The sequence below is a fragment of the Sus scrofa genome, chromosome 6, assembly GCF_054392235.1.
Source record: "Sus scrofa isolate SSC_HxYL_T2T_F1_AM1 chromosome 6, Sscrofa_HxYL_maternal_Yorkshire_Landrace_v2.0, whole genome shotgun sequence".
Taxonomy (NCBI): domain Eukaryota; kingdom Metazoa; phylum Chordata; class Mammalia; order Artiodactyla; family Suidae; genus Sus; species Sus scrofa.
In genome coordinates this window covers 146,361,181-146,385,355 of record NC_139388.1, presented here as the reverse complement: position 1 = coordinate 146,385,355, position 24,175 = coordinate 146,361,181, and the positions used below count along the sequence as shown (strand labels likewise).

Sequence of the window (24,175 nt, the reverse complement as noted above, 5' to 3'; positions counted from 1 at the left end):
TCAGAGCTTAAAAATTCTAATTTATTTCTACAAACACCACTTGATGCTTGACTTACAAGCTTTATTTACATTTGTCTACAGCATCATTTCCTTACGAAATGAACTAGTACAATTTAGTTAAACCAAATAAAATCATAATCATTTGAATTGTCTGTAAACTACTATTAGCTAAATTTATAAACCTTGCATTTGCTTATTAGTACAGCCAAAGTTTTAAATACAGAAAGCACAAGAATAAACCAACAATAACATGTAGAATCTAGAAGATCATCTGGGCAATTTAGCAGGTGGACTTTCAAGAAGTCTGAGGCACAATTACAAGAGAGTAAAAGTTCTTGTGCAACCTACAGTAAATGTAGCAAAGAAAATTAAGACAAAAAAAACAAGGGGAAGTTCATTGTAAAAATATTATCAAAATATTTCTACATAAGCTATTTTGCTTTTATCTTCAGATCAGCTGAAGAAAATCACTCATTTAAAAATAAAAAAACAAATATAATTTTGGTCTGTCTACTAAGTATCTTGAAACATTTTAATTTTCAGTTGCAGTAGACATTAATGTTAGGGAAAAACAAACAAAAAACCAAGAAAAAGAGGGTAATAATCCCCATGACAAAAAATTCCCAAGCACAATTGTCAATTTTCCTTAATATACTTACCTTGCATTGTCACTGAAGATACTGTTAAGAGAAGTACTTAAAACCAGAAGGCAAAATAGAGCTCAAATGACCAGATTTTAATTTTAAGAAATAAAACAAACCCTAAAAGTATTTTAAGCCATAAGTAATTTCAAATGAATAGGAACAATTATTTCTGCTTATGTCATGAGGAAATAAGCATTCATTTGTTACTCAGAAGAAAATTTTACACAGTGTGTTTACAGTTAAACATCTCAAAGCAAATATACAATGTCTCTGTTTGCCTTTCACCCCAAAAGAAATATACTTCAAAAGCTTTCTTCCTCATTAAGTATGATTTAACTCTGCCTACCCTATCCTGTGGTAACTGGATTTTTAAAGGCTATCACACAAAGCTTCTAAAAATATTAAACATTTTAAAATATGTTTTTCTCATCGACCATGTTAGTAGAGAAGAGATGAACCGTTAGGCATTCTTGCTCAAAATTATGTGTCATTAAGGAAGAAATAAGTTAACCTTTCTCCTCCACAATTCACAATTCTGCTTTATTCTTAGTGGTGCGAAAAGTAAAAATGGGTAAGACACAATGATTCTAAGGCACCCTTAATATAGGGAATTTCAAAGTTGTTTCTACTTGACTGTTTTACAACTAAACCTTTTTTGCTAACAACCACTTTGATATAGGTTAAACAGGCTGACTCCTTTTCCCAGATAAACAGATTGCTTTCAACTACTTTACCACAGTCTTGCCTCTATGCCCAAAGTTCAGACAAGCCTAGTTGTGATGCTCATACTTGCAGATGAGAAAAACAAGAGTTCAAATTAGAAAACAAAGTACTTTTGTTATAGCTGAAGTGGTTTTAAACGAAGCAAATGGTTGTAAATAATGAAATGATAAACAAAGCATCTATTTTGGTACATTATGGCTTAAAATACTATGTACTTTAAATTTCACAAATAAACACCGCTGTATTGTTCTGAAAAGCAATGAAAGCATGCACCTCTACTAGCAAATTTAGCACTTCTGACCAAGTAAGACACAAACTTCTTAAAAAATATGCTTCATGCATTGTACTGGACTTTTTTTTTTTTTAGGATGTAAATTTCAATACATTATTTCTTTTTTGAACTTGAACGGGAACCAGAATGGGATGATCCAGAAGATGACCTGTGGTGCCTGTAAGACATAATGGAAAAACAGGTAAACTGATAAGATGGAGCTAAATATCAGCATTCATTCATAAGACTTTGAGAATATAGAAAATTGAACCTCACTACACTGGCAAAAGGAGTAATTTAAATCTAAGTTATAAACTTATGCACATAAAGTTAACTAGTACTTAGGCCCTGGATATGAGCCTAGAAGTAGTGTAACTTAAAAACCTCTCTCAAGATATAGCCACCTCTCAATTATTTAAGTTAATGAAGGAAAGCCTTGCAAATCATATTAAGACTACAGATTAATATACAACAAGGGCATATAAACTTGGTAATGGCAGTGTGACTAAATCATTCTCTGTGATACACTGTCAATAGTGTGATAAGTCTATATGTAAAAACAGATACAGCAAGGCTTCTGACTGTGTATGGGAACATATATTCATAAATAATTATGTTTTGGAAATCTAAGTCACACAAGATGATTGTACAATTAGTTACAGGATTATATTCATGCAGCTAATATGAGTAAGTCAATATATCAACCTGGGTAAAGTAGTGGTGTTCCGAGGGGATGGCCCTGGGCTCAGGGTTGTTTAGTGTTTTCACCAATCACCTGGCTTATGGAATAGAGAACATGTTCATTAAGTTTAGATGACAACAAACTAGGGGGATTATATGTGGCTAAGGTAAAAATTTGCAGAATTGGTAAAAAAAAAAAAAAAAAAAAAAAAAAAAAAAAAAAAAAAAAAAAGGCAACAATGAGTAATTTTCTTTCAAAAGAACAAATGCACAGAAACAAGACTAGTTGTGTGTAACCTTAATATCTAAACTTCAAAATGAGAAGAAGCAAAATCAATCATAACATACAAGCAGAGGCAATCCTACCACTGAACCCAGCAAAAATCAACTTTACCTAATCCTTACTTTCACAAGCTGAAAGGATATAAAAAATTTGCAATGATTATTAAGGAAGCCATTAAAATGACTGTAAGACATTGAGAACCAAGAGAAAGACAATAAAACTGAATAATTAGCCTGATGTAGAAAACGCTGACAGATGACACACTCTCCAAATTTTAAAAATGTCAACATAGATAAAGTAATCTTGTGAAGACCTTTCTCCATAAAAATTGGATTCAGACTGCAAGATGGAAAACATTAGCTACAAGAACAATTTCCTTAGAGATAAAGGGTGTGAAACAATAACTTGTTGTGGAAATGCATTTATACATATTTAAATTAGGGCATATTCCAATGATCTATAATAATCTTCTATCAGATGCCCCAGAATCCTGCAGTTTCTAATATTTAATCTAAAACAAATAGCATAAATACTTACAAAAATCAACCTCTAAATTACGTTGACATAAAGCTTCTGAATTAAAATCTTAAGACAGAAATAACCGAGAGTTGGCTATAATAATTATATATGAAAATAAAAACTTAAACAATAAAATGATCAAATAGATGAGCGTGGTTTGATCTACCACTTTTCTAAACAACTTGATCAGAGCAGAGTAATTAATCTGTTTTTTGAAGTTCAAAGTTGAAAAGAATAAAGTGGGAACAAAGGAGATAATGAAAAACTAATCCTTGACTAAGAAGTTTAGTTAACCTATTAAAAACACTTAAGAACACCCATTCTTATTTCTACAGAAACCCAAACCTTTCAGGTGACCGTGATCTTGTTCGTCTTTTTTTGGGATCACCAGTTGAAGAAGATCTAGAACGACTTCTCTTTCTGTTCCTCTCGGGAGAAGATGATGAACTTGAATAAGATCTTTTTCGTGGGGAAGAAGAGCCCCTGTGGGACCTGGAGCTGGATGTTCATTGATTGAGAAACAAATCAAACATTTCATTAAAAGAAGAAATGAGGCAGATAGTTCAGTTAATAGCTCCAAAAATAAGCAAACACAAGTTACATCTATAAAAATTTCGTAAAAAAGAATACTTACTGCTTACTCAATAGAAGACTTCTGGTTCAACCATGAAATCAATTCTATTCAAATAATTTACTTTAATCACTAAAATCCTAAGATAAGTGCTCATTACTTATAATTAAAAACCAGCATTAACACATTAGGGTAGAATCTTAAAAATTCTTTTTTTTTTTTTTTTTTTTTTAAGTTTAAGGCTTTCATTTTAAAGTATACATAAATAGCAAAACCAATAGACAACAGCACATTTGCACTACCTTATGTCTAGCAAATACATTCTTCCACTTTGGGATAATAAAAAAACGTATCATACAACTTCCCGAGGAAAATAAGCACAACAATTCGTTGTAGAATTATGCAACTTATTAATCAAGTTGCTCTAGAAAAAGCAGGAATCAGGAGAAAAAAATGACAAAGACCAGTAGCTATTAAATTGCTAAATATTTAAAAATAAAAGGAATAACTTTGAAACTTGACTTATATTAACAATGTTTAGTTTTATGAAGGATTACTGTCCATGAAGTATGAAGTGTTGACATTCACATGTTTCAGGTAGAGGTAAATGTGCAAATGTTAAAATACATTTTTTCCCTTCATTTACATATTTTGTTTGAAGTAATTTAGCCCAAACTTCCCAAAAAATTCACCTTTGGGCTTAAAATAAAATCATAAAGCCCAAAAGGAGAATTCTTTGGAAAGTTATAAGCAATGAAAAAAATGTTTGAAAATAGTATGAAGGCTGGTCTGTAAACCTTAATCAAAGTGCTTCCCAAAGGGAGGTAGGACATAAGGATCTTCACTTAAGAAGCACTCAGATAAAAGAACTAAAACATTGATAATACATAATAATAATCTCATTTGCTCTCTCTTTTGTATTGGCTTAATATGAGGTTATCATTCTTTTCTCCTTAGTGTTGTTAAATTGCAGTTGCCCTCTAATGCCACAGATTTGGCTCTAATGAGCTATTTAAGCAATCATTTTTACCAAAATAGCTACCACTACACTTCAAGTATAGTTTCACACAAGTAGAATTTTAGTTGTTTTCTTATTCATGTCAGATGCTTTTAAAGGCAGCATATTTTGACTGAGTTTAGAAAAACTTTAAGAGACTAAAAGCTTTCATTTGCTTCTTTACAAATTATTTTTTCCCTTGTAGGTCTAAATGGCAACCTGAGATTAAGAAGAATGCTTACTTTAAGACCACATCCTATCTAATCAACCAAACTTGATTTAGTTTGCAGAATTTAAGGAGTGTCTACACTCTTACATACTATACATACTGTGTACAATATTATGTTATTATAGAGAAATGGAAACAAAACCTTCTAGAAACCTGATCTGATATAAATGTCAAAATTGTTTCTATAAATATTGAAACAACTGCCTTTCAAAACAAAATACGTTTTGAGGCAGGGTTGTATTTTTCCTTTAAAGTAGAGTAAAATTTTTTTTTTTGCATATCTCTAAATTTAACAACTACTGCAAACATAACCTTATTTAATGAATAGACATTTGGTGGTAAGACTTGGCTCCATATTCCTACTCCATCATATTTTAGCACAAAAATAGCAAACCTTGTATAATGCAATAACCACCTTAATTCAATCATGGGAATGTCTTGGCACACTGCTGGCAATGGAAACGTCTCATGGTGAGAAAATTAAGCTGAGGCAAGTGCATTAGTTTTCTAATGCTAAAATAAAATTGACAAATAGAAGCAAAATAAGAGGGAAAAAAGCAGCAACGCCTCCTGCAGCCTTTAAATATTTTTTCTCTCTGCTTTACAGAGAGATGCTACCTCATTCACCTTGATTTCGACCCACGAGATCTCGAACGTTCTCTGGAAGTGGAACGAGATCTTGACTGCGAACTGGAAGAACTTCTTGAACGGGACCTGGAACAACATGGAATGATTTTTTTTTCCAGGACCACTTAATTAAGCTTTGTGATATGAACACTGAAAGAAAGATATGCATTAGAATTTTCAAATAAAAAGGTAACTATTTGGAATGTACATTTCCAAAACACCAACATTTTAAGACAACTAAGTGTTTTATTGTGTTATTATTTATGCCAAGACTAAAGGTAACATCATTTTTGAAAATAATCAACTATTCTTTCTAAGTTTGACAAAATTACTCTAAAAATGATTTAAGATTGTACAAGTAAAAACACTTAGGACTATCACTTTATTTAACATTGAATACTTTATGTTCACAAATATTTAAAAGTAACGTGGAATTTACACATCCAGCAATATTGAATGTTATAGTTTATATTTAACTTCTGTGAAATATCACTATCAATTTCCCTTACAAAAACCTATTTCCTTGGTCACTATAGAGTATGAAGCTTAAATGTTGACATGCGTATCTTTTTAACACCTATGTTTTTCTGTCTACTCAAAGGTTAGAGAATTAAGGGGAAAATACATTAACTATCCTGTTACTGTTTTAGATAATTATACTACTGAAGAATGACACAAAGGGAAATAAGGTTTATTTGAACTGCTGAAAATCAACAAATAAAATAAGTATCATTTATTACTCTACTTTACATACTTGATTTGTCCCTGAAAACAGTAATCTGTACAAAAACATTAAATTTTCATCTTAAAATTGCTATCTCTATAATCACTCTTTTAAGCTTTTAGTCTTCACAATACTCAATTAACAACTATCTGTTACACAGTCAATTAGCTAATATTTTATTCCTAAATATAGTTAAAATTTATCGCTCATGGTTTCACCTAACTGAATAGGAGTTCTTCAAGGGAACAGTGCTTATATAAGACACTGCTTTCTCTCACCCCAAGTTTCATTTTTATTGTTCACTATACAATCAGGGAATATTAAAATTTTACATTACTAACAAAATAATATTCCAGCACAACACAAATTAAAACATTTATTCCTGGACCACTCTATAGTCTGAGCATTAAAACAGAACTAACACAGGTGAATTTGCTCCTTTATTCAAAATACCTATACCAAAGTAATTATTAAAACACTGCGTAGTAAGTGAATTTTAAAAGTCTATTTTAATAAAAGGCATGGTACTAAAATGGACTAGGAGGTTTCATATTAAAATTTTGCACTCCTCAAAATACTGGACAATAACTTCATGGTCCTAAAAAAATTATCTTTTAAAAGGTGACTTCAACGAAAACTCAACGAAAATTCTAAAAGGAAAGCTTATTTAGTCAAGAAAAACAAAATTTATAAATAAAGAAGTTAGATACTGACATTTTGACTGGTGTTACCCTTGACCTGTACCCGTTTACCTGGACCTAGACCTTGAACTGGAGGGGGAGGATGAGCGTGATGAAGATCGTGAATGTGAAGACCGAGACTTTGAGCGACTCCGTCTATTAGATTTCTTTTTATTACTATCTTCTTCTTCACTGGCATCAAGATTATATTTTGAGAGATCAGCATCATCTTCATCCTCATCCTAATAAAAATTCAGAGTTAAGACATCTCCATATGGATATATCACATCACTAACATCTCAGCAAATTCATTCTCAATCCTGAAATTTGCCTACTACATTTCTCATCTCGGCTAAACATTTCAAAGAAGTAAATGCAAAAGTCATACTCATTTCCTCTTTCTTGTCACAATGTATTACCAAATGAGCTGTCAAGAATTTTCAGTTTGGAGTTCCTCTTGTGGCTCAGCGGGAATGAGTCTAACTAGCATCCAGGAAGACGTAGGTTCCATCCCTGGCCTCACTCAGTGGGTTAAGGAGCCAGCGTTGCCGAAGTTGTGGTGTAGGTAGCAGATGAGGCTCGGATCTGGCATTGCTGTGGCTGGCAGCTACAGCTCTGATTTGATCCCCAGCCTGGGACTCTCCATATGCCGTGGGTGCGGCCCTAAAAAAACAAAGACAAATACACATAAAAAAGAATTGTTATTTTTTATTCCCTTAGAAGTTTCTGAATCCATCTTCCCTGGTCCTGGTTCAGAACTTCATCCTTCGCTCTAGTATATTACCATAACCTCTTAGGTAGCCTCTCTGAGAAGCCATTCTAACTCCCCAATATCTCATTACATTGATAGTCAACATTCTAAAACACAGATCAGATAAATATATTTTGCTTTTTAAAAACTTGTTCCCATTGATTTGTTTAGCTGCATTAAAAAGAGTGCCTCCTATGATCAGACCCCAAATATGCTTAATTTGAATCTATTCCCCCACAGGATTTTATATCAGGCCCTAGAGAACAAATATATGTCACCAGACCCAATGTGGCTGCTGTCCCCCTCATCACGTTCTCCCCTTTGCTCCAACCATACTAGCCTGTATATGATTTTTTTCAATGTTGCTGGCTTGTTTCCTGCTGGGGAACCTTTATTTGCTGTTCTCACTGCCTAAAAGTTCTCTGACTCTAGCTCTTAGAGCAGGCTCCTTCCTATCATTCTATCGTTCAAATCTCAACAGAAATTTCACTGCCTCAGAAATTCCCCATCCATTGAAAGAAAGCAAAGAATCTCCTTTAATGATGTGCTATCACATCATGTTGTCTTCATAACATTATTGTATCTAAATTATCTTGTGCATTTATGTCTTTCTCCCTATAGAATTCAAATTCCATTAAAAGAAGGGTGATTCAGTCATTATTGAATCTCCAGAGCCAGAATGGTGCTTGGTAGAGGAGAGGCTCAAAATCTTTGTGAAAACAAACAATTACACTGGAGAAAATAAATATCTTCACCACAGGCCGAAGGCTGTCAGACATTCACATGTTAGGCGGCAGCTTGAATAAGACAAAGGGAAAATATGACAAGGAAATCATTTACCTCATCTAATTTATATTTAGAAAGATCTTCATCCTCATCCTCTTCTTCTCCCTCAGATTCTTTATCTTCAACTTCCTTTAAAATGGATGCAGGACCAACTGCCTTCCCTCTGTATTTTTTCTTTTTACGTCCAAACTAGAAAAAGTTTCACAATATATCTGTTAGCTGAAACCATTAAAATTAATACTTTTTTCTAAGAAATTACACCTATATATTTAGGCCAATATATATTTGTATATTAATTAAGTTAATTTTTTTCTAACATGTTTCTCTAAGTGGCATTTAACCTGCACACTAATGAATAGCTTACCTCATCATATTCACCATCAGATTCTTCTCTTTCTATATATTCAACATTTTCTCTTTCATTAAACCCACCACCATATCCTAAAAAAGTGCAGACATAAACTGTTATCCTATGACAATTCATCAAAATAACAAAAACATATCAAAATCACCTACAAGCCATAGGAACAAAAAAGGAAAACCTTATCAACACTTGCCTATCCCTATATTACTGGTCTTAAAAAAACCACTACAGAGAACAATTCTCAAAGTTAGATACCATAGCTGGGAAAGTCCTGTGACTACACCTTTAGCCCTTCTCAATTTCAAAATATTGTGTATGAATTGAGTAATGAATTAGTGAAATATATGGGGTGGAAAACATCTCATTAAACATCTCATTAAACCAAGTTTTAAAAGGACTTTCCTCTGTAATTTATCATAATTCTTTTGGGAGCAGAGGGCTTGGTAAGAACCAAAAATCAAATTTTGCTGGGCTAAAGTGTATCTAAAGCTCAGAAAATTCTTATTATATAGGTATGTATGACACAACAAAGGACATCCAAATTGGTTTTAATGAATTCTTTTAAATATACAGTTAAAGGTTACTCAGGTTTCTTAAAGAAGCCAGTAAACTTTTCAACTGAAAATACTGTATTAAAAAGCAGTAAGATCAGCAAACTATTATTGCTTGATGTCACAACGAACACCTACAATTTAGGCTGAAAAGTTTAACAGAGACTGAAATGAGAAAGTCAGTTTTAGAGAAAATGAGAAATTCTGAAAAAAATACTCATTGAGAAAAGTAATAGAGTCCTGTGGTCAAGAGTAAAACAATCTCGTATTTCAGAATAGTACCAGTACATAGAGTGATCCCCAGATTTAAGAATCTAATAAACTGCAAAATGTTTATTTATAAACAGAAAAGTATTTTTAAAAATTTATAGGATTTTTATGGAGTTCCTGCTGTGGCTCAGCAGAAAGGAATCTAAGTAACCATGAGGATGCAGGTTTGATCCCTGATCTCACTCAGTGAGTCAAGGATCCAGCAGTGCGTGAGCTGTGGTGTAGGTTGCAGTCATGGCTCGGATCTGGCATTGTTGTGGCTGTGGTGTAGGCTGGCAGCTGTAGCTCCGATTTGACCCCTAGCCTGGGACCCTCCATATGCTGAGGGCATGGCCCTAAAAAGACCAAAAAAAAAAAAAAAATTTTTTTTATAGGATTTGTGACTTGAAATCTGTCAATCGTGGGCATTAAAAACCCCATCACCTGGAGTTCCCATCGTGGCTCAGCAGTTAACGAACCCGACTAGCATCCATGAGGACATTCGTTCGATTCCTGGTCTTGCTCAGGATCCAGCATTGGGTTAAGGATCCAGCATTGCTGTGAGCTGTGGCGTAAGTCACAGCCATGGCTCAGATCCCATGTTGCTGTGGCTCTGGTGTAGGCGGAGAACTATATAGCTCTGATTCGACCTCTAACCTCAGAACCTGCATGTGCTGCAGATGAGGCCCTAAAAAGACAAACAAAAACAAAAACAAAAAGAAAAAACAAACAAACACCAAAGAAAATAAACCTCATCATTTACACTATTACCATTTCTTAGAAGAGCAACAAACAAATAGAAAGGAGATTAAGTGTCCCAAGAAAAGAATGTAATAAAATTTACCCTCTTAAAAAAAAAAAAAAAAAAAAAAAAAAAAAAAAAAAAAAAAAAAAAAAAAAATCAGAGTTCCCCTTGTGGCTCAGCAGAAATGAATCTGACTAACATCCATAAGGAAGCAGGTTTGATCCCTGGCCTCACTCAGTGGATTAAAAGATCCAACATTGTCGTGGGCTGTGGTGTAGGCCAGCAGCTATAGCCCCAATTCGAGCCCTAGCCTGGGAACCTCCACGTGCTGTGATTGTGGCCCTAAAAAGATGAAAAAAATAAATAAATAAATAACATTAATACAATATCCTTTCTTTTTTTCCATTACACTCTGTACCAGTAAAAACCTGCAATACATCAGTGTTCATCATTGGAATATTTGACATCATCCTTTTTTCCCTGTTCCTATTTTGTTCCAGAGACAAAATAGACTGCAATTGTAATGTTCAAGAATTTATTTATGTTTCTGTGCACGTGATATAAAAGTGAAAGTGTCTTCAATACCAAAACGTTTCCTTGGTAAAATCTTGGCTCTAGTTTTTTCACAGTATCAAATATAAGAAAACAGGAACAAGTACAACTGAGGATATTTTTACCTCAAGAAAACAACTCACATCAATGTTAATTTTGTAATATACTGTAGAAAGTTAAAATTCAACAGTAGAGTTTCAAATCTCTCAATAACAATATTACATCAGTATACCCTGAGATTAAGGTATGAGTAAGTCTGATAAATAGCAAACAAGACATTATTAGACATGACTAATGGTAAAGATCTGAACCTCATAATACTTAGATGGGAAATAATTCACATAAGAAAAAAAATAAAAAGCAGATGTTCCATGGTGGTTCAGTAGGTTAAGGATCTGGTAGTGTCACTGCTGTGGTACAGCTTTGATCCCTGGGCTGGGAACTTCTGCATGTTGTGGATGTGGCAAAAAGAAAAAAAAAAAACAGGTACTACAGAATAGAATGATTGTTTTTAAGCCAATAGTGCAGAAAAATGCCTGGTAAATTGGATTATTTATATGTAGAAATGCAAACATATTAAAATCAATATTAACTATTAATTGCAATAGTTGGGTTTTTAGAGGAGTTCTTTGTTCAGTTGGTAATCTGCAGCTAAAAAACGATATGGCAAATATGGAAAGCTAAAGAATCAATTACACCAAGACTAAAGATTAAGTGAACTGTAACCTCATACAGTTTTGCATAAGTAAAATTACTTTATTAAAGTGAATATGATAGAAAATACAAAGCTATTTCCATGTTCTTACATAGGCTACAGAAAAAGAACCTAAGTAATCTGCTAACAATAAAGAGATTATTAAATTATATTGTGCAAACCCATATAACAAATATACTTCATGAACTCTTTCCCTATATGTGGGAAATACATTAGCTCTATCACTAAAAAGAAAAAAAAGAAAAAAAAAAAAAAAACAAAAAAAACCCCAAACTTCAGCATCATTGCTACTGAATAATAGGTAAGTTAGATGAATGACTGGCAAATCTACGGGTTTTCTTCATTCTGTCAATTTGAAGTTCTTCAGTTAATAGTGTAAAAATTGGTCTTCTTGCTTCTACTCTTGCCACTCCCACCCCTTAATTATTTTTCTATAAACCAGCAATGTTTAAAGAAAATTAGATGTGTCATTTCCTCATTAAAAACCCTCTGGGTATTTCCCACTTCATTTAGAATACAATAAAATGCCTTACCCTGATTTATACGGCCTTTGACTACGTCTTTTTTCTTTTTTGGTCTTTTGTCTTTTTAGGGCCACACATATGGAGGTTCCCATGCTAGGGGTCTAATTGGAGCTGTTGCTGCCTGTCTACGCCACAGATCTACGCAACACAAGTTCCGAGCCACCTCTGTGACCTACATTACAACTCATGCCAATGCCGGAACCTTAATCCACTGAGCCACGCCAGGGATCGAACCTGTAACCTCATGGTTCCTAGTCGGATTCGTTTATGCTGTGCCATGATGGGAACTCCAATGCCTTTGCCTCTCTCTCTTTCTGTCTGTCTGTCTCTCTCTGCTTTTTAGGGCTGCATCCACAGCATATACAAGTTCTCAAGCTAGGGGCTGAACTAGAGGTGTAGTCTCCAGCCTAGGCCAGGGCCAAAGCAACTTGGGATCTGAGCTGCTTCTGCAACCTATACCACAGTTCACGGTAATGCCAGATCCTTAACCCACCGGGCAAAGCCAGGGATTTAACCTGCACCTTCATGGATCCTAGTCGGGTTCATTAACCACTGAGCCATGAAGGGAACTCCAACCTTTGCCTACTTTTGAAGTGTTCTCTGGAGCTGCTAGGAGTTCATCAAGCATGCTAAACTCTTAAAACGTCTCAGGGCCTGATTCACACAAGCTATGTGCCCTTACTTGAAATGATTTCTCAACTATTACTTTCACTTCTATTAACTTTTACTTCTTAGCTTAAACTTTCTTAAAGAAGACTTCATTAATTTTTGCCTTTGCATGTTGGTTTTGCTCACCCAAGTATCCCCAGCACCTTGCCCAAAGGCTGATAATTAGTTCTTTAATACATGAGTATAGTAATCACAATTCTGGCACCATTTAAAGAATTTTTTCTTTTAAAAAAGCCCTTGGATTTCCCGTCACAGCTCAGTAGTTAATGAATCCAACTAGGATCCATGAGGTTTCGGGTTCAATCCCCGGCCTGACTCAGTGGGTTAAGGATCCGGTGTTGCTGTGAGCTGTGGTGCAGGTTGCAGATGCAGCTTGGATCCTGCGTTTTTGTGACTCTGATGCAGGCCAGAGGCTACAGCTCCTAGCCTGGAAACCTCCATATGCCACGGGTGCGGCCCTAGAAAAGACAAAAAAAGACGAAAAAGACAAAAAGGCTCTCTAGTACAATTTAGATGAAACAAGCAACCCAGAACTCTGGACGTTTTTAGCAAGTGTTACAATAAAAACAGTATCTTCAGGAGTTCCTGTTGTGGCTCAGTGGGTTAAGAACCTTACAAAGAGTCTGTGAGGATGCAGGTTAAATCCCTGGACTCACTCAGTAGGTTAAGGATCTGGCACTGCTGGAAGTTACGGCATAGGTTGCAGATGTGGCTTGGATCTGCTGTTGCTGTGGTGTAGGACTGCAGCTGCAGTTCGATTCAACCCCCAGACCAAGAACTTCCATATACTGCAGGTGCGGCCGTGAAAAGAAAAAAAAAAAAAAAAAAAAAAAAAAAATCTTCAAATCTTTCTCATAGTAAAATGTAAAAAAGTGAGCAAGGAACAGTAAAGGATCAAACACATATTTAAAATAGGCCTGAACCAGCCTGAGACAACAGAAATGGAGAGGAAAGAGGATGAATATAAGATGTGCTTCAAAGGAAGAACTAAGGCATTAATTTGAAAATTGTTAGATTCTATATTTTGATTACTTAATAGAGAATAAAAAGTAAAGAGAAACCAAAGAGCAGCAATGTATTAGTTCATATCTTCAGCAGCGACCAGCAAAGACAACTACTTATATGCAGGAAAATAGTAAAGGGTCAACGCACTAGAATGCTAGAAAAAAGATAATGAGTAAAGTGAGAAAGTATTAAACTCTGACAACTTCAGATGTTAGACTATAGCTCTTGCATTAGTGCATCCTTTAAAGGAGTCACAAAATGGGTCAGAGAGAGAATAAATAAAAGGCTTTGAGGATTACATTTTTTAAAACTTAAAAAATTCTGGACTTTATTCTAAAAGCAATCCAAATGGTTTTAAACAATTGCAAGTTTTTGTTTTGGAACAAAAACCTCTGGCTGCAACTCAGCAGGAGGGCAGTGTGTACAGACACCAACAAGTTGGATATTTTTCCAAGAAACAAGATTAAGTGGTATCTCTGCCTAGAGTAGTGATGGAAAAGACTTTTGGAGATAGAGGAGCAATGAAAGAGTCATTAAGAAAGACATCTAAATTTCTGGCTTATGTAACAAGCAAGTATATGGTGAGTGGTGCTAATCACGAGAAAGAGATCACTAGAAGAGGGCCAGGTCCTAGGGGAAAATCATGAATTCAGTTTGGATATGAGTTTGACATTTATATGGTTATGTTGCTGAATATACAGGTCAAAGAAGTCTGAGCTAAAGACATAAATTTGGTTATCACGGTGTGCCAATGGTTATTTAATTTTAGGGCTTAAAAGAAAATGCCTAGAAAATACTGGACCTTGAACTCCAATATTCTGTGGCTAGTTAGAAAATAAAACAAAAAAGGAGACAGAATAAGCAACCTGAGGAGTGGGGGTGGAGGAAGGCTAGGAAGAAAAAAAAAAGGAAAAAAATGTAAACCTTCAAGAAGTGAGGGAAGAAAAAAAAGGAGAACCTTATTAAGGAAGACCTTCATCTACACAGTGCAGACAGTTTAAAGTGAGGAAAAGAAAACAAGGAAGTCATTCGCTAGGTCTAGTTTTGACAAAGTGATTATACATATAGAAGGAAGTCTTTGACTATATGAGTTGTTCAATGATAAAATCATAGTTGAAGTTTGCTGATTATGTGGTTCGACTAACTGACAATAATGGGAAAAGCATATTCTATTAGGTAAGTATTTTCATTTCACCATTGACAACACACAGCACCAATAACAGCTTATTACTTAGGCAAATGGCTACTGAACATCATTTGAATCACCTGCAAATTTTTGGGACCCACTTTCAAAGAGCTCTGATAGCTGTTTTGGAACTTAGATTTTTAGTTTTTGTAAATGACTCTAATGGTAGCCAAGTTTGGGAACTACTGCCTAAGCTTTAGACAAATATTTAAAAGGTGCCCCATGCTGCTTCTTTGTCACACTAAGAGATCAAATGAGTGAAAAAATGGTATCACCCTTCCATTACTAATAACAAACATTTAACATAGTGGAGCAAAGGGAGAGGAATAAGGCATTTCTAGAAGTATCCCAGTGTCTTTAATTGTTAGGATAGGGCTTCATGATGCTGTACTTTGTAAAGTGTAAAATTATGAAATAAAAGGATGATTTTTGTAGATAAGGTAAAAAAAAATTAAAGTAAGAAAATAAGGGCAGAATTAGGAGACTTCTTATTTACTGTTCTCTTATGTGGTGATATAATTATCAGTTCAATTTTCAGTTCTTTTAAAATCACTTAGTTGGAATATGTTTGAATCTTACCTGTTCTTTCTTCCAGCTTAGCATACTTTGGAGTATTACACATGTTACACTCTGATCTTCTGGCCCAATTCACATTACTACAACTTTAAAGGTGAAAATATCAAATTAGTAGACTATAACAGCAAATTTTAAACATTCTAGAATTTTAAAATAAAAATTAGAGTGAAAACAGTCATAAAGAAATGCTTACTAGGGATACCACAAATAAAACACACCAATGTACATTTTCTGTAGAGAGAATATACATTCCAATACATTGAACTATTTAAGGAGAGAAGTGAAAAGCTATACAGTATGAAGAGTGCCTTTGTCATTTTATGAGACATTAGAAATTTCAGAGATTCTGCTGCTTCAGGAGGAAAAAATATCTTTTTATTTAGTTTTCTTTTTAGGACCACACCTGTGGCATACGGAAGTTCCCAGGCTAAGGGCTGATGCCTTTTGCCACAGCCATAGCAATGCTGGATTGGAGACGTGTCTGTGACTTACACCACAGCATGCAGTAATGCCAGATCCTTAACCCACTGAGCAAGGCCAGGGATCAAACTTGCATCCTCATTAATACCAGTCAGGTTCTTAACCCGCTGGGCCACAATGGGAACTCCAAAAAATACCATTTTAAATGAAAGGTTCTACTAATCTCCCAGTCTCTGAATTCATATCAAGATTAACGTTATACCCTTCAAGTAATGTTAAATTTTTTTTTTTTTTGAGGAATCGGTTCAAGTGCTGGATTCTATAACATAGCAAATTTAATGACTTAATCTATTGCTAGAAAATTATCCAATACTAAATTTAATATCTTTAAGATCAGAAATTTGTGTGAGAACCTCTTCTGATTCAGTCCTCTTTCATATTTTTTGATTCATCGGTTTAACAGAAAAGATGGATATTGAAAAAACCAGTATAGCACTCAAAAATCAAAAATATTAAGAAATCTGGAGTTCCCATTGTGGCACAGTGGTTAACGGGAATCCGACTAGGAACCATGAGGTTGCGGTTTCAGTCCCTGACCTTGCTCAGAGGGTTAAGGATCCAGCGTTGCCATGAGCTGTGGTGTAGGTTGCAGATGTAGCTTGGATCCCACGTTGCTGTGGCTCTGGCGTAGGCTGATGGCTACAGCTCCGATTAGACCCCTAGCCTGGGAAACTCCATATGCCGCGGGAGCAGCCCAAGAAATGGCAAAAGGACCAAAAAAAAAAAAAAAAAAAAAAAAAAAAAAATTAAGAAATCTACCAATATGGAATGATTACGTATGGCATGCAACTTATGATTCTAAAATTACTATGTAAACAGGCAAAATAAACTTCGTGGCATATTTCACTTTGATACAAGGTTAAAAATTTTTTTTTGTTTTTTGGGGTTTTTTTTTGTCTTTTGTCCTTTTTAGGGCCACACCTGAGGTTCCCAGGCTAGAGGTCTAATCGAAGCTACAGCTGCTGGCCTATGCCACAGCCATAGCAACACCAGATCTGAGCTGCGTCTGCGAACTACACCACAGCTCACAGCAACGCTGGATCCTTAACCCACTGAGCAAGGCCAGGGATCGAACCTGCAACCTCATGGTTCCTAGTTGGATTCATTTCCACTATGCCAAGGTGGGAACTCCCCAGGTTAAAGTTTTTGATCTTTTTCAATAATAGAAAGAAATAGGTTTTAGTGCTTTTGAATACCCCCCCCCACCTTTTTTGTTAGCTCACCTTAAACATTTGTTTACTGGTAAAGATAGTTCATCTTACTAACAACTAATATTAATATAAGTTCTTTATACTAATATAAGATACAGACTGAATAACAATCAACAGATCTTTGATTTAAAGGTTATTTTGGCTAGTCAATGTGCCTAGTAAGAATAGGTAAGATTAACATGTAGGGCTATATCATTATGGAAAAAAGCGAGGATGATTTGAAACATACGTTTTACACTGCCAGTCATTAGCACTAAACAAGCCTCGGCTCTTTTCTGCGAGTGTCTTTCCTATTTCAGTCCCCCCAGCTTTCATCATCTTAGCCTCAGTTGTTTTCTCTGAAAATAGAAAAATGTAGTATGAATCTGGGGAAATAAAGAAATGTTGTTTATACAATCTTAATAGAAGCTTCCTTAAATGCTTACCTCGACCACATCTATTACAGCTAGTTCTTCTAGCAAAGTTTACATTTCCACATCTGAAAATAAAAAATATTTAGAGACATCTATTAAACTTATATCATCTAAAATTCTAAGGTCAAAACCTTTAAATAGGTGCTCTCTATATACCTGAGTCCAAAACGTCTACCACCATCTCTTGTCATGTTAATGTCAGTGTTAACTACCCACCCCCAAGTCCTCAAAATATAGGTGGAAAAAATATAAGATCTGAAGTTACTAGTTGAGGATAAGAAACTCCAATCTTTCACTTCTTAACTATGTGATCCTGCTATGTCACTTAGGATCTGTGTCTCAGGTCCTCGTATTAGCACATTATCATTAATTATAATGAAATCCCCTTACAAAGCCTAAGTGAGATATAAGTCCACTTGAACAATTACTGATGAGGCACGAGGGAGTTCAAAAAAACTTTAAAGAAACTTGTAACTCTCAGAATAGAAAACAAGATTATACAAAATTTGGTTAAGAATTTAAAAAAATACAAAATCATAAGGGTCGACCAAGGGTGGGGGAGATAGGTAAGCCAGAGATGGCTTCATGGATCTTAATAAAACACTCTCCCGTTAGAAGTAGTAAGTGGAATGGTAAGAATCAAAGGAAGATAGGCTGAATGACTAAAAATAAACAGGTTCAATAATCAAAAGGAAAGTGAGTTCTGGTGTATTTATTAAACCTCTGAAACCTAGTGAAAAACTACAACCAATAATCTCAACACAAATGGAGTAACACAATATCACTTTATGCTAATATTCAACAATTAAAAACAAATTTATTGCGTTCACTAATATGGCTTTCATAGTGCATCCACATATGGGTAATAGCATGCTAAATGCTCTGAATAACATGTAAAGCTTACATTTTAAAGAACTAATTACCTTTTTTTGAGATGTTACATTGGAATGAAACAAAGTGAGATAAACAAGGGAATGAACACTAAACCGAAACACTCCAATTAATTTTTAAATTGTTTTTCCCTTTAAAGAATATCCTGTATGACTCCAATAAGCATTGAAAATATTCTGAAATTTTTTTTCTGGATTTATACATGTTGAAAGAATTACTCTTTTATATGTATGTAACTGAATTGAAGTGCACTCTCCTAGAAAAACCTACTTCAAATATTTGAGTATGTTATTAACGACACTGTCAAAAGCACATTTCTACAAGTGACCAACAAGTCAGCTGTTGTTTGTTCTATCTGAATCTGTTATAGACTTGAGACCCTGCAAGTCACCCTAATTTTTATGCAATTGAGAACTATCAATTTATCATGTACAAAAATATGTATTTTAACTATTTAAAACGTCAATAGAAAACAAATGCTGGGTAAATATGGACTTTTTCTCCTCTGACATTTGATTCTAAAACTACTATCTGTAACTATTGATTAATCAGTATTTGATACATTTCATCGATCTCCACACACAATCTAGGCTGTATCATGTATTCTTTGTAAGGGAGCTATTCCACACTAGGTTTTAAATTTAACCTACTTAGCGTACATGGTCTATAAGTAATAGGACTAGAATTAAACTCAGGTTTATGTGCTTCAAAGTTTTTACTCTTTACTACCATGAACTCCATATGCTATCCGTGGCTAGTTTAGGGACAAGAAGTCAAAGGTTTTTATTGGAACATGAGTTGTGGATTCAATTTTTTGGACAATTACCTTCCACAATAATTTCCATAAATCTCTAATATGTATATACCTATTTCAGCACCCGTCAATAAAATCTAATAGCAGTATAATAGCGCACACTGGCTTCAGGAGAGCCACGAAAAACACGTGTTTCTCCGAAGCAGGCATTCTCCCGGACTGAGCAGGCAAAAACAGAGGCCTCAGGTGTTTCGGTTCTAACTAGTCGAAAGGTTCTTCTTGTGGGGAAATTAAAGGTCAACAAAGAAAAAATTGGAATTTCCCCCAACCAAAGGAGGACAGTGTTGGGCAGAGAAGGGAGAATATAAACAGTACAGACACAAAGTTTTGCTAAAGAAACAAAACAAACAACAACAAAATGAGTTCAAGGAAACAACGCTTTCCGCGATCTAGAGTCAAGTTCTGCAGGGAAAAGTCACGTGAGCGAGATCTGATACCGAGGTGGCCACAACCGGGGAGATTTCCTTATTGCTGAAACCTGGCCGGAGGCGGGGGTGGGGTGTGGGGCAAAGGGAGGGCTGTCTCGCCCTCCAAAACGATGGGCTGTCTTGGAGAGATATACTCGAGGAAACGCTGGAGACATAGTCAAAACAAAGGCTCCCGAAAGACCTCATCGTGAGGAGACTAAGATCCTCCTTCCCGCCCGGAGTCGGCAGTTCGCCACCTCCACCCGGTTTGAGGCACCAGAGATCGTAGATACGTAAAATGCCCAAACGACCTGAGAAAGCCTCCATCTACCAACCTCACTCCAATTCGGGACCCTTCATGAACTCACTTTTTGTCAGGGCAAATCCAGTCACCGTCACTGACTCGGAAATTCTTGGTCGACATCTTGAACGCCGCCACCACAGCCACCCGCAGCTACGTCTTCACTGGAGGAAGGGGCCGGGGACTTTTGGCACTCCGGGGCTGTCTCCGCGTCGCCGGACTCCGGCCCACCACTGCGACAGGGTTTGATAGTGAGATCACTTAGCCAGAATTGAGTTTGAACGTTATTGTCCAGATAAAGATGCCTGTGCGAGTTTTTCCTGGCCGAAAGAGTTGCAATACAACTGTATTCTCTAGAGCTAAACTAACAGGCGCTACGGGGACAGCCCAGGCGGGAGGGCTTCGTGGCACTACAGGCCTCGGAGAGCCCCCTACAGGCTGGAGGACCCAAAAGGAAAGTACTTCCGCTCAGATGGGCGGGGGAGCTAGGGGGCGGGGCGGAAGTGACGGTGAGCCTTTTGAAGCTCGAAAAGGCGGGTATCTCCGTCCACGCTAAGTTTGTGAAGTGTAGTGGGCCCTTCAAGTTTTGGGAAAAGTTTTAATAAAGGTCTGAGGGCGCTGTGCTTTCACCATGCACGTGGAATGTCGTTTAGACACCTACTGTTTTGGAGTAAGTAAGTAGGTGTAACAAAACCAGTATTATGGAACCGACCAGTGATTTTAGAACTAGGTTAATTGACAGTGTTGTTAAAATTACCTGTGGCTTTTTCCAATCTAGCCGCTGGCTTTCCTCCAGAGGTAACACTTTCCTGTATTTGGAATTTATTCCTTTGCTTTTTAAAAGTTTAGTATAAGTATGTGTTTAATTTGATAAACTATTGAGCTTTACAAGGATAGTTTATTGTTTATGTAATCATCTGCAACTTTTTTTCGCTCAACAATAGGCATTTAAATCATCCCAAATTGTTGCATATATTTGTTTGTAGCTCTCGTAACTTAATTTTACTGTTATGTACTGGGGATGTTAACTGTGTTTGACAGTTTATCCTTTGTATTTCCCAGCTTTTGTCATTAATTCGGCTACAAAAATGCAAGTTTTTTTTTTTTTTTAAGAGTATACCATATATCTAGAAAGAACGATTTCAACCACTTTCTAATTATAATTGCTTTAAAGTTTTGGCGATTGTAATTCTTGGTTATCTAGGAGTTTGAAGTTGTTGATTTTTTTTTCCTTGAGAACTGGTCATATTTTTCCAGTTCTTTGTATACTGAGTAATTGTGATTTTTATCCAAGACGATTTGAATACTATGTTGCATAGACTCTGGAGAATGTAGATTTTTTTGTTTTGTTTTGTTTTAGGAGGTCATCATCAATCCAATTTGGTTCACATCTCAAGTTGAGTCTCACCTGAGGGTGCTGGTTCCCTATCAGTTCAGTTTTCAAAGGCTTTACTGTGCTGCATTGAGTCTTTTCTATACACACAACACTCAGGATTTATTTTGGAACTGGGTAATAATTTAAATTGTAGTTCAGTTCCATATCTCTTGCTACACAGCTTTTTGTCTAGCCTGCAGATGCTCAGTTCAGGTGTGAGCACAGAACTTATGCGGATTCATATGTAAAATTAGGGAGTTCCCTTCCCCAGCTCTCCTCTTTTTGATATTCCTCTTGTACACTCTGTTTTGCAGGGTGTCCTTTTCCTAGTAGAAATATGCGACTTGGAGTTTTAGCTTTGTGCCATAGCTACAGCAGCTGACCGTGACCCACACTGGAACAAAGAGGTAGGAAAAAAGAGGAAAAAACAAAACAGAAGTCTTCCTCCAAACTTTTCAGACCATAGAGGCACCCTTTCCCAGTTTCCCTGCCTGGAAAGACAGGGATTCTCTTGGTGGTGTAGCTATCCAAACCTGGGCCCTGACTGTCAGGTCAAAGCCTGGAGGGCAAAAAGGAGAAAAAAAGCAAAATATTACCCACAGACTTTAGTTCACAGAAGCTCCTTTTCTCCCTTCATCTGGCTAGAAATAGGGGGTTTTCATTTTTGCTCTCTGTTCTGCCACCACATTTTCATTAGGTGCCAGGCCTTCGGTCAAAAACACACAGGGCATTTTGCTTAGTTTTTATTCTCTTCCCTGTCTTCCTGTTTTTGTTTACTTTTTGGTCCTCAGGCATTTGCTTTTTGTATTTTATCCTGACCTTTTAGTTGTGATTAGTGGGAAAGATAGGCAGAAGTGGTCTTACTTCATTTTGGCTGGCACTGCAAGTCACGAAATACAAGTTACCACTATGCATCCATCAGAATGATCAAGATGAAAAATCAGGCGATTGTTGGAGAGACTGTCAAGCAGCTAGAATTCTTATACACTGCTAGTGGAGTGTCAAATGATTCCATGCTTTGGAAAATGTTTGTTAGGCTCTATTAAATCTGAACATATGCATACCCTATGACCCTAAAAGTCCACTGCTAAGTATATTCCCAACAGAAATGCATGTATGTTTGCTAAAGGTGTATGTAGTAATGTTCATTGCTGCACTATTCATAATAGCCCCAAACCAGAAGTTCCCAATTGCTTATGAATGGTGCCTGGGTAAATTAACTGTGATACGTTCACACAGTGGCATTCTATGTAAGACAGTGACAATAAACAAATCATAACCACAATGAAAATTATAGCTATCACTTGAAAACACAATACTGAATTGAAAAAGCCAAATACAAATTGGTACACACATGTTATATGATTCTGTTTATATGAAGTTCAAAAGCAAGCCAAACTAGGGCATGGGGGATGGGGGGGATAGTGACTGGAAGGGAACATAAGCCTTTTGGAAACCTGGTGATATTTTTCATGATCTGGGTTCTGGTTACACAGGTATCTTCATTTTATAAAAATTCATTGAAATGGGTACTTGTCTGGGCATTTAAAAAAAAATTTTAACGTGTGAATGAACACTTCAATTTTCCCATCTCACCATATCTTACCTATCCTCACTCAGTAGAGCCTTGTTAAATAGCACACCAACTTTAGGGGCAAAGGGAATGATAACAGACCCCTCTGTGACTGACCTGAGTATGAGTGGTATGTGGATACCTTTTGGCCCTCATGGTGATTGAGGTTTCTTTTAGTTGTGATGTTGAATCTGCCATAATTCTTATTAAGTTGTATTACAAAGCTGAGGGTTCTACAGTTAACTGAGGGTTTGAGGTGGCAGTGATCCTACTTCTGAGGATTACCTACATTTCTAGACTCAAAGAGAATTTTCTTAAAATACAGATAAATCAAGCACATTTTGTTCTTGTATGTTCAGACATATGCCTGAAAAAATATCTGCTATTGAGGAGTTCCCGGTGTGGCTCAGTGGTAATGAATCTGACTAGTATCCATGAGGAAGTGGGTTCACATACCAGGCTTTGCTCAGTGGGTTAAGGATCTGGCGCTGCCATGAGCTGTGGTGTGGGTCGCAGATGTGGCTCGGATCCTATGTTGCTGTGGTTATGGCATAGGCTGACAGGTTTGGATCGCATTCGACCTCTAGCCTGGGAACTTTCACATGCCACACCTGCAGCCCTAAAAGGCAAAAAAAGACCAAAAAATCTGCTATTTCCAAACAACGAAAAGTAACTTTTTATAAAGTTCCAAATCTTAAATTCAGTGCATGATTCATGATCAAAATATATTCAAATAATTTTTTTTTAGTTGACCAGAATTTTTTTAAAAGAAAAAATTTATATACATGCCATAAAATATATATGTATATGTGGTGTATCTTTATGTCAGGAAATATCTGGAATTATAACTTAGCAAGCAACCATAAAATGTTTTTTCTTGAAATAAGTAGGTCTTACTCTGAAGAACAAGGAATTTATTTATTTATTTATTATGGCTGAACCCGCAACATGCAGAAATTCCTGGGCCAGGGATTGATTGAATCAGTGCCACAGCAGTGACAATGCTGGATCCTTAACCCACTGAACCACCAGAGAACTCCAGAACAAGGAATTTAAATAAATAAATCTATGAACTTAATATTCATATC

The 24,175-nt window shown here is 35.9% G+C and overlaps 1 protein-coding gene and 1 non-coding gene across 4 annotated transcripts; both read right to left on the bottom strand.

The window, feature by feature from the left end:
* On the bottom strand, positions 1 to 20,328 carry ZRANB2 (zinc finger RANBP2-type containing 2). Of its 3 annotated transcripts, none has more exons than XR_001303781.3 (11): positions 20,207 to 20,302; positions 17,739 to 17,791; positions 17,543 to 17,651; positions 15,626 to 15,708; positions 8,851 to 8,927; positions 8,541 to 8,675; positions 7,022 to 7,191; positions 5,546 to 5,632; positions 3,467 to 3,619; positions 2,344 to 2,413; positions 1 to 1,816 (listed from the first exon to the last, which is right to left on the bottom strand). XR_001303781.3 is itself a non-coding variant. In XM_013988867.3 (11 exons), the coding sequence occupies exons 1-10, from the start codon at positions 20,260 to 20,262 to the stop codon at positions 2,384 to 2,386; spliced, it is 957 nt and encodes a 318-aa protein (XP_013844321.1). In that variant the 5' UTR covers positions 20,263 to 20,302; the 3' UTR covers positions 1 to 1,816; positions 2,344 to 2,383.
* On the bottom strand, positions 4,364 to 4,445 carry MIR186 (microRNA mir-186). The gene has a single exon (NR_038506.1). It is a non-coding gene; the product is annotated as a microRNA mir-186 (primary transcript).
* Positions 20,329 to 24,175: the final 3,847 nt, after the last annotated feature.

Coding starts and splice junctions, on each gene's coding strand:
- ZRANB2 (XM_013988867.3), bottom strand. CDS start 20,262: ATGTCGACCAAGAATTTCCGAGTCAGTGACGGTGACTGGATTTGCCCT. Junction 17,792..20,206: donor TGGATTTGCCCTGACAAAAA/GTGAGTTCATGA, acceptor TTTTATTTTCAG/ATGTGGAAATGTAAACTTTG. Junction 15,709..17,542: donor AATGACTGGCAGTGTAAAAC/GTATGTTTCAAA, acceptor TCACCTTTAAAG/TTGTAGTAATGTGAATTGGG.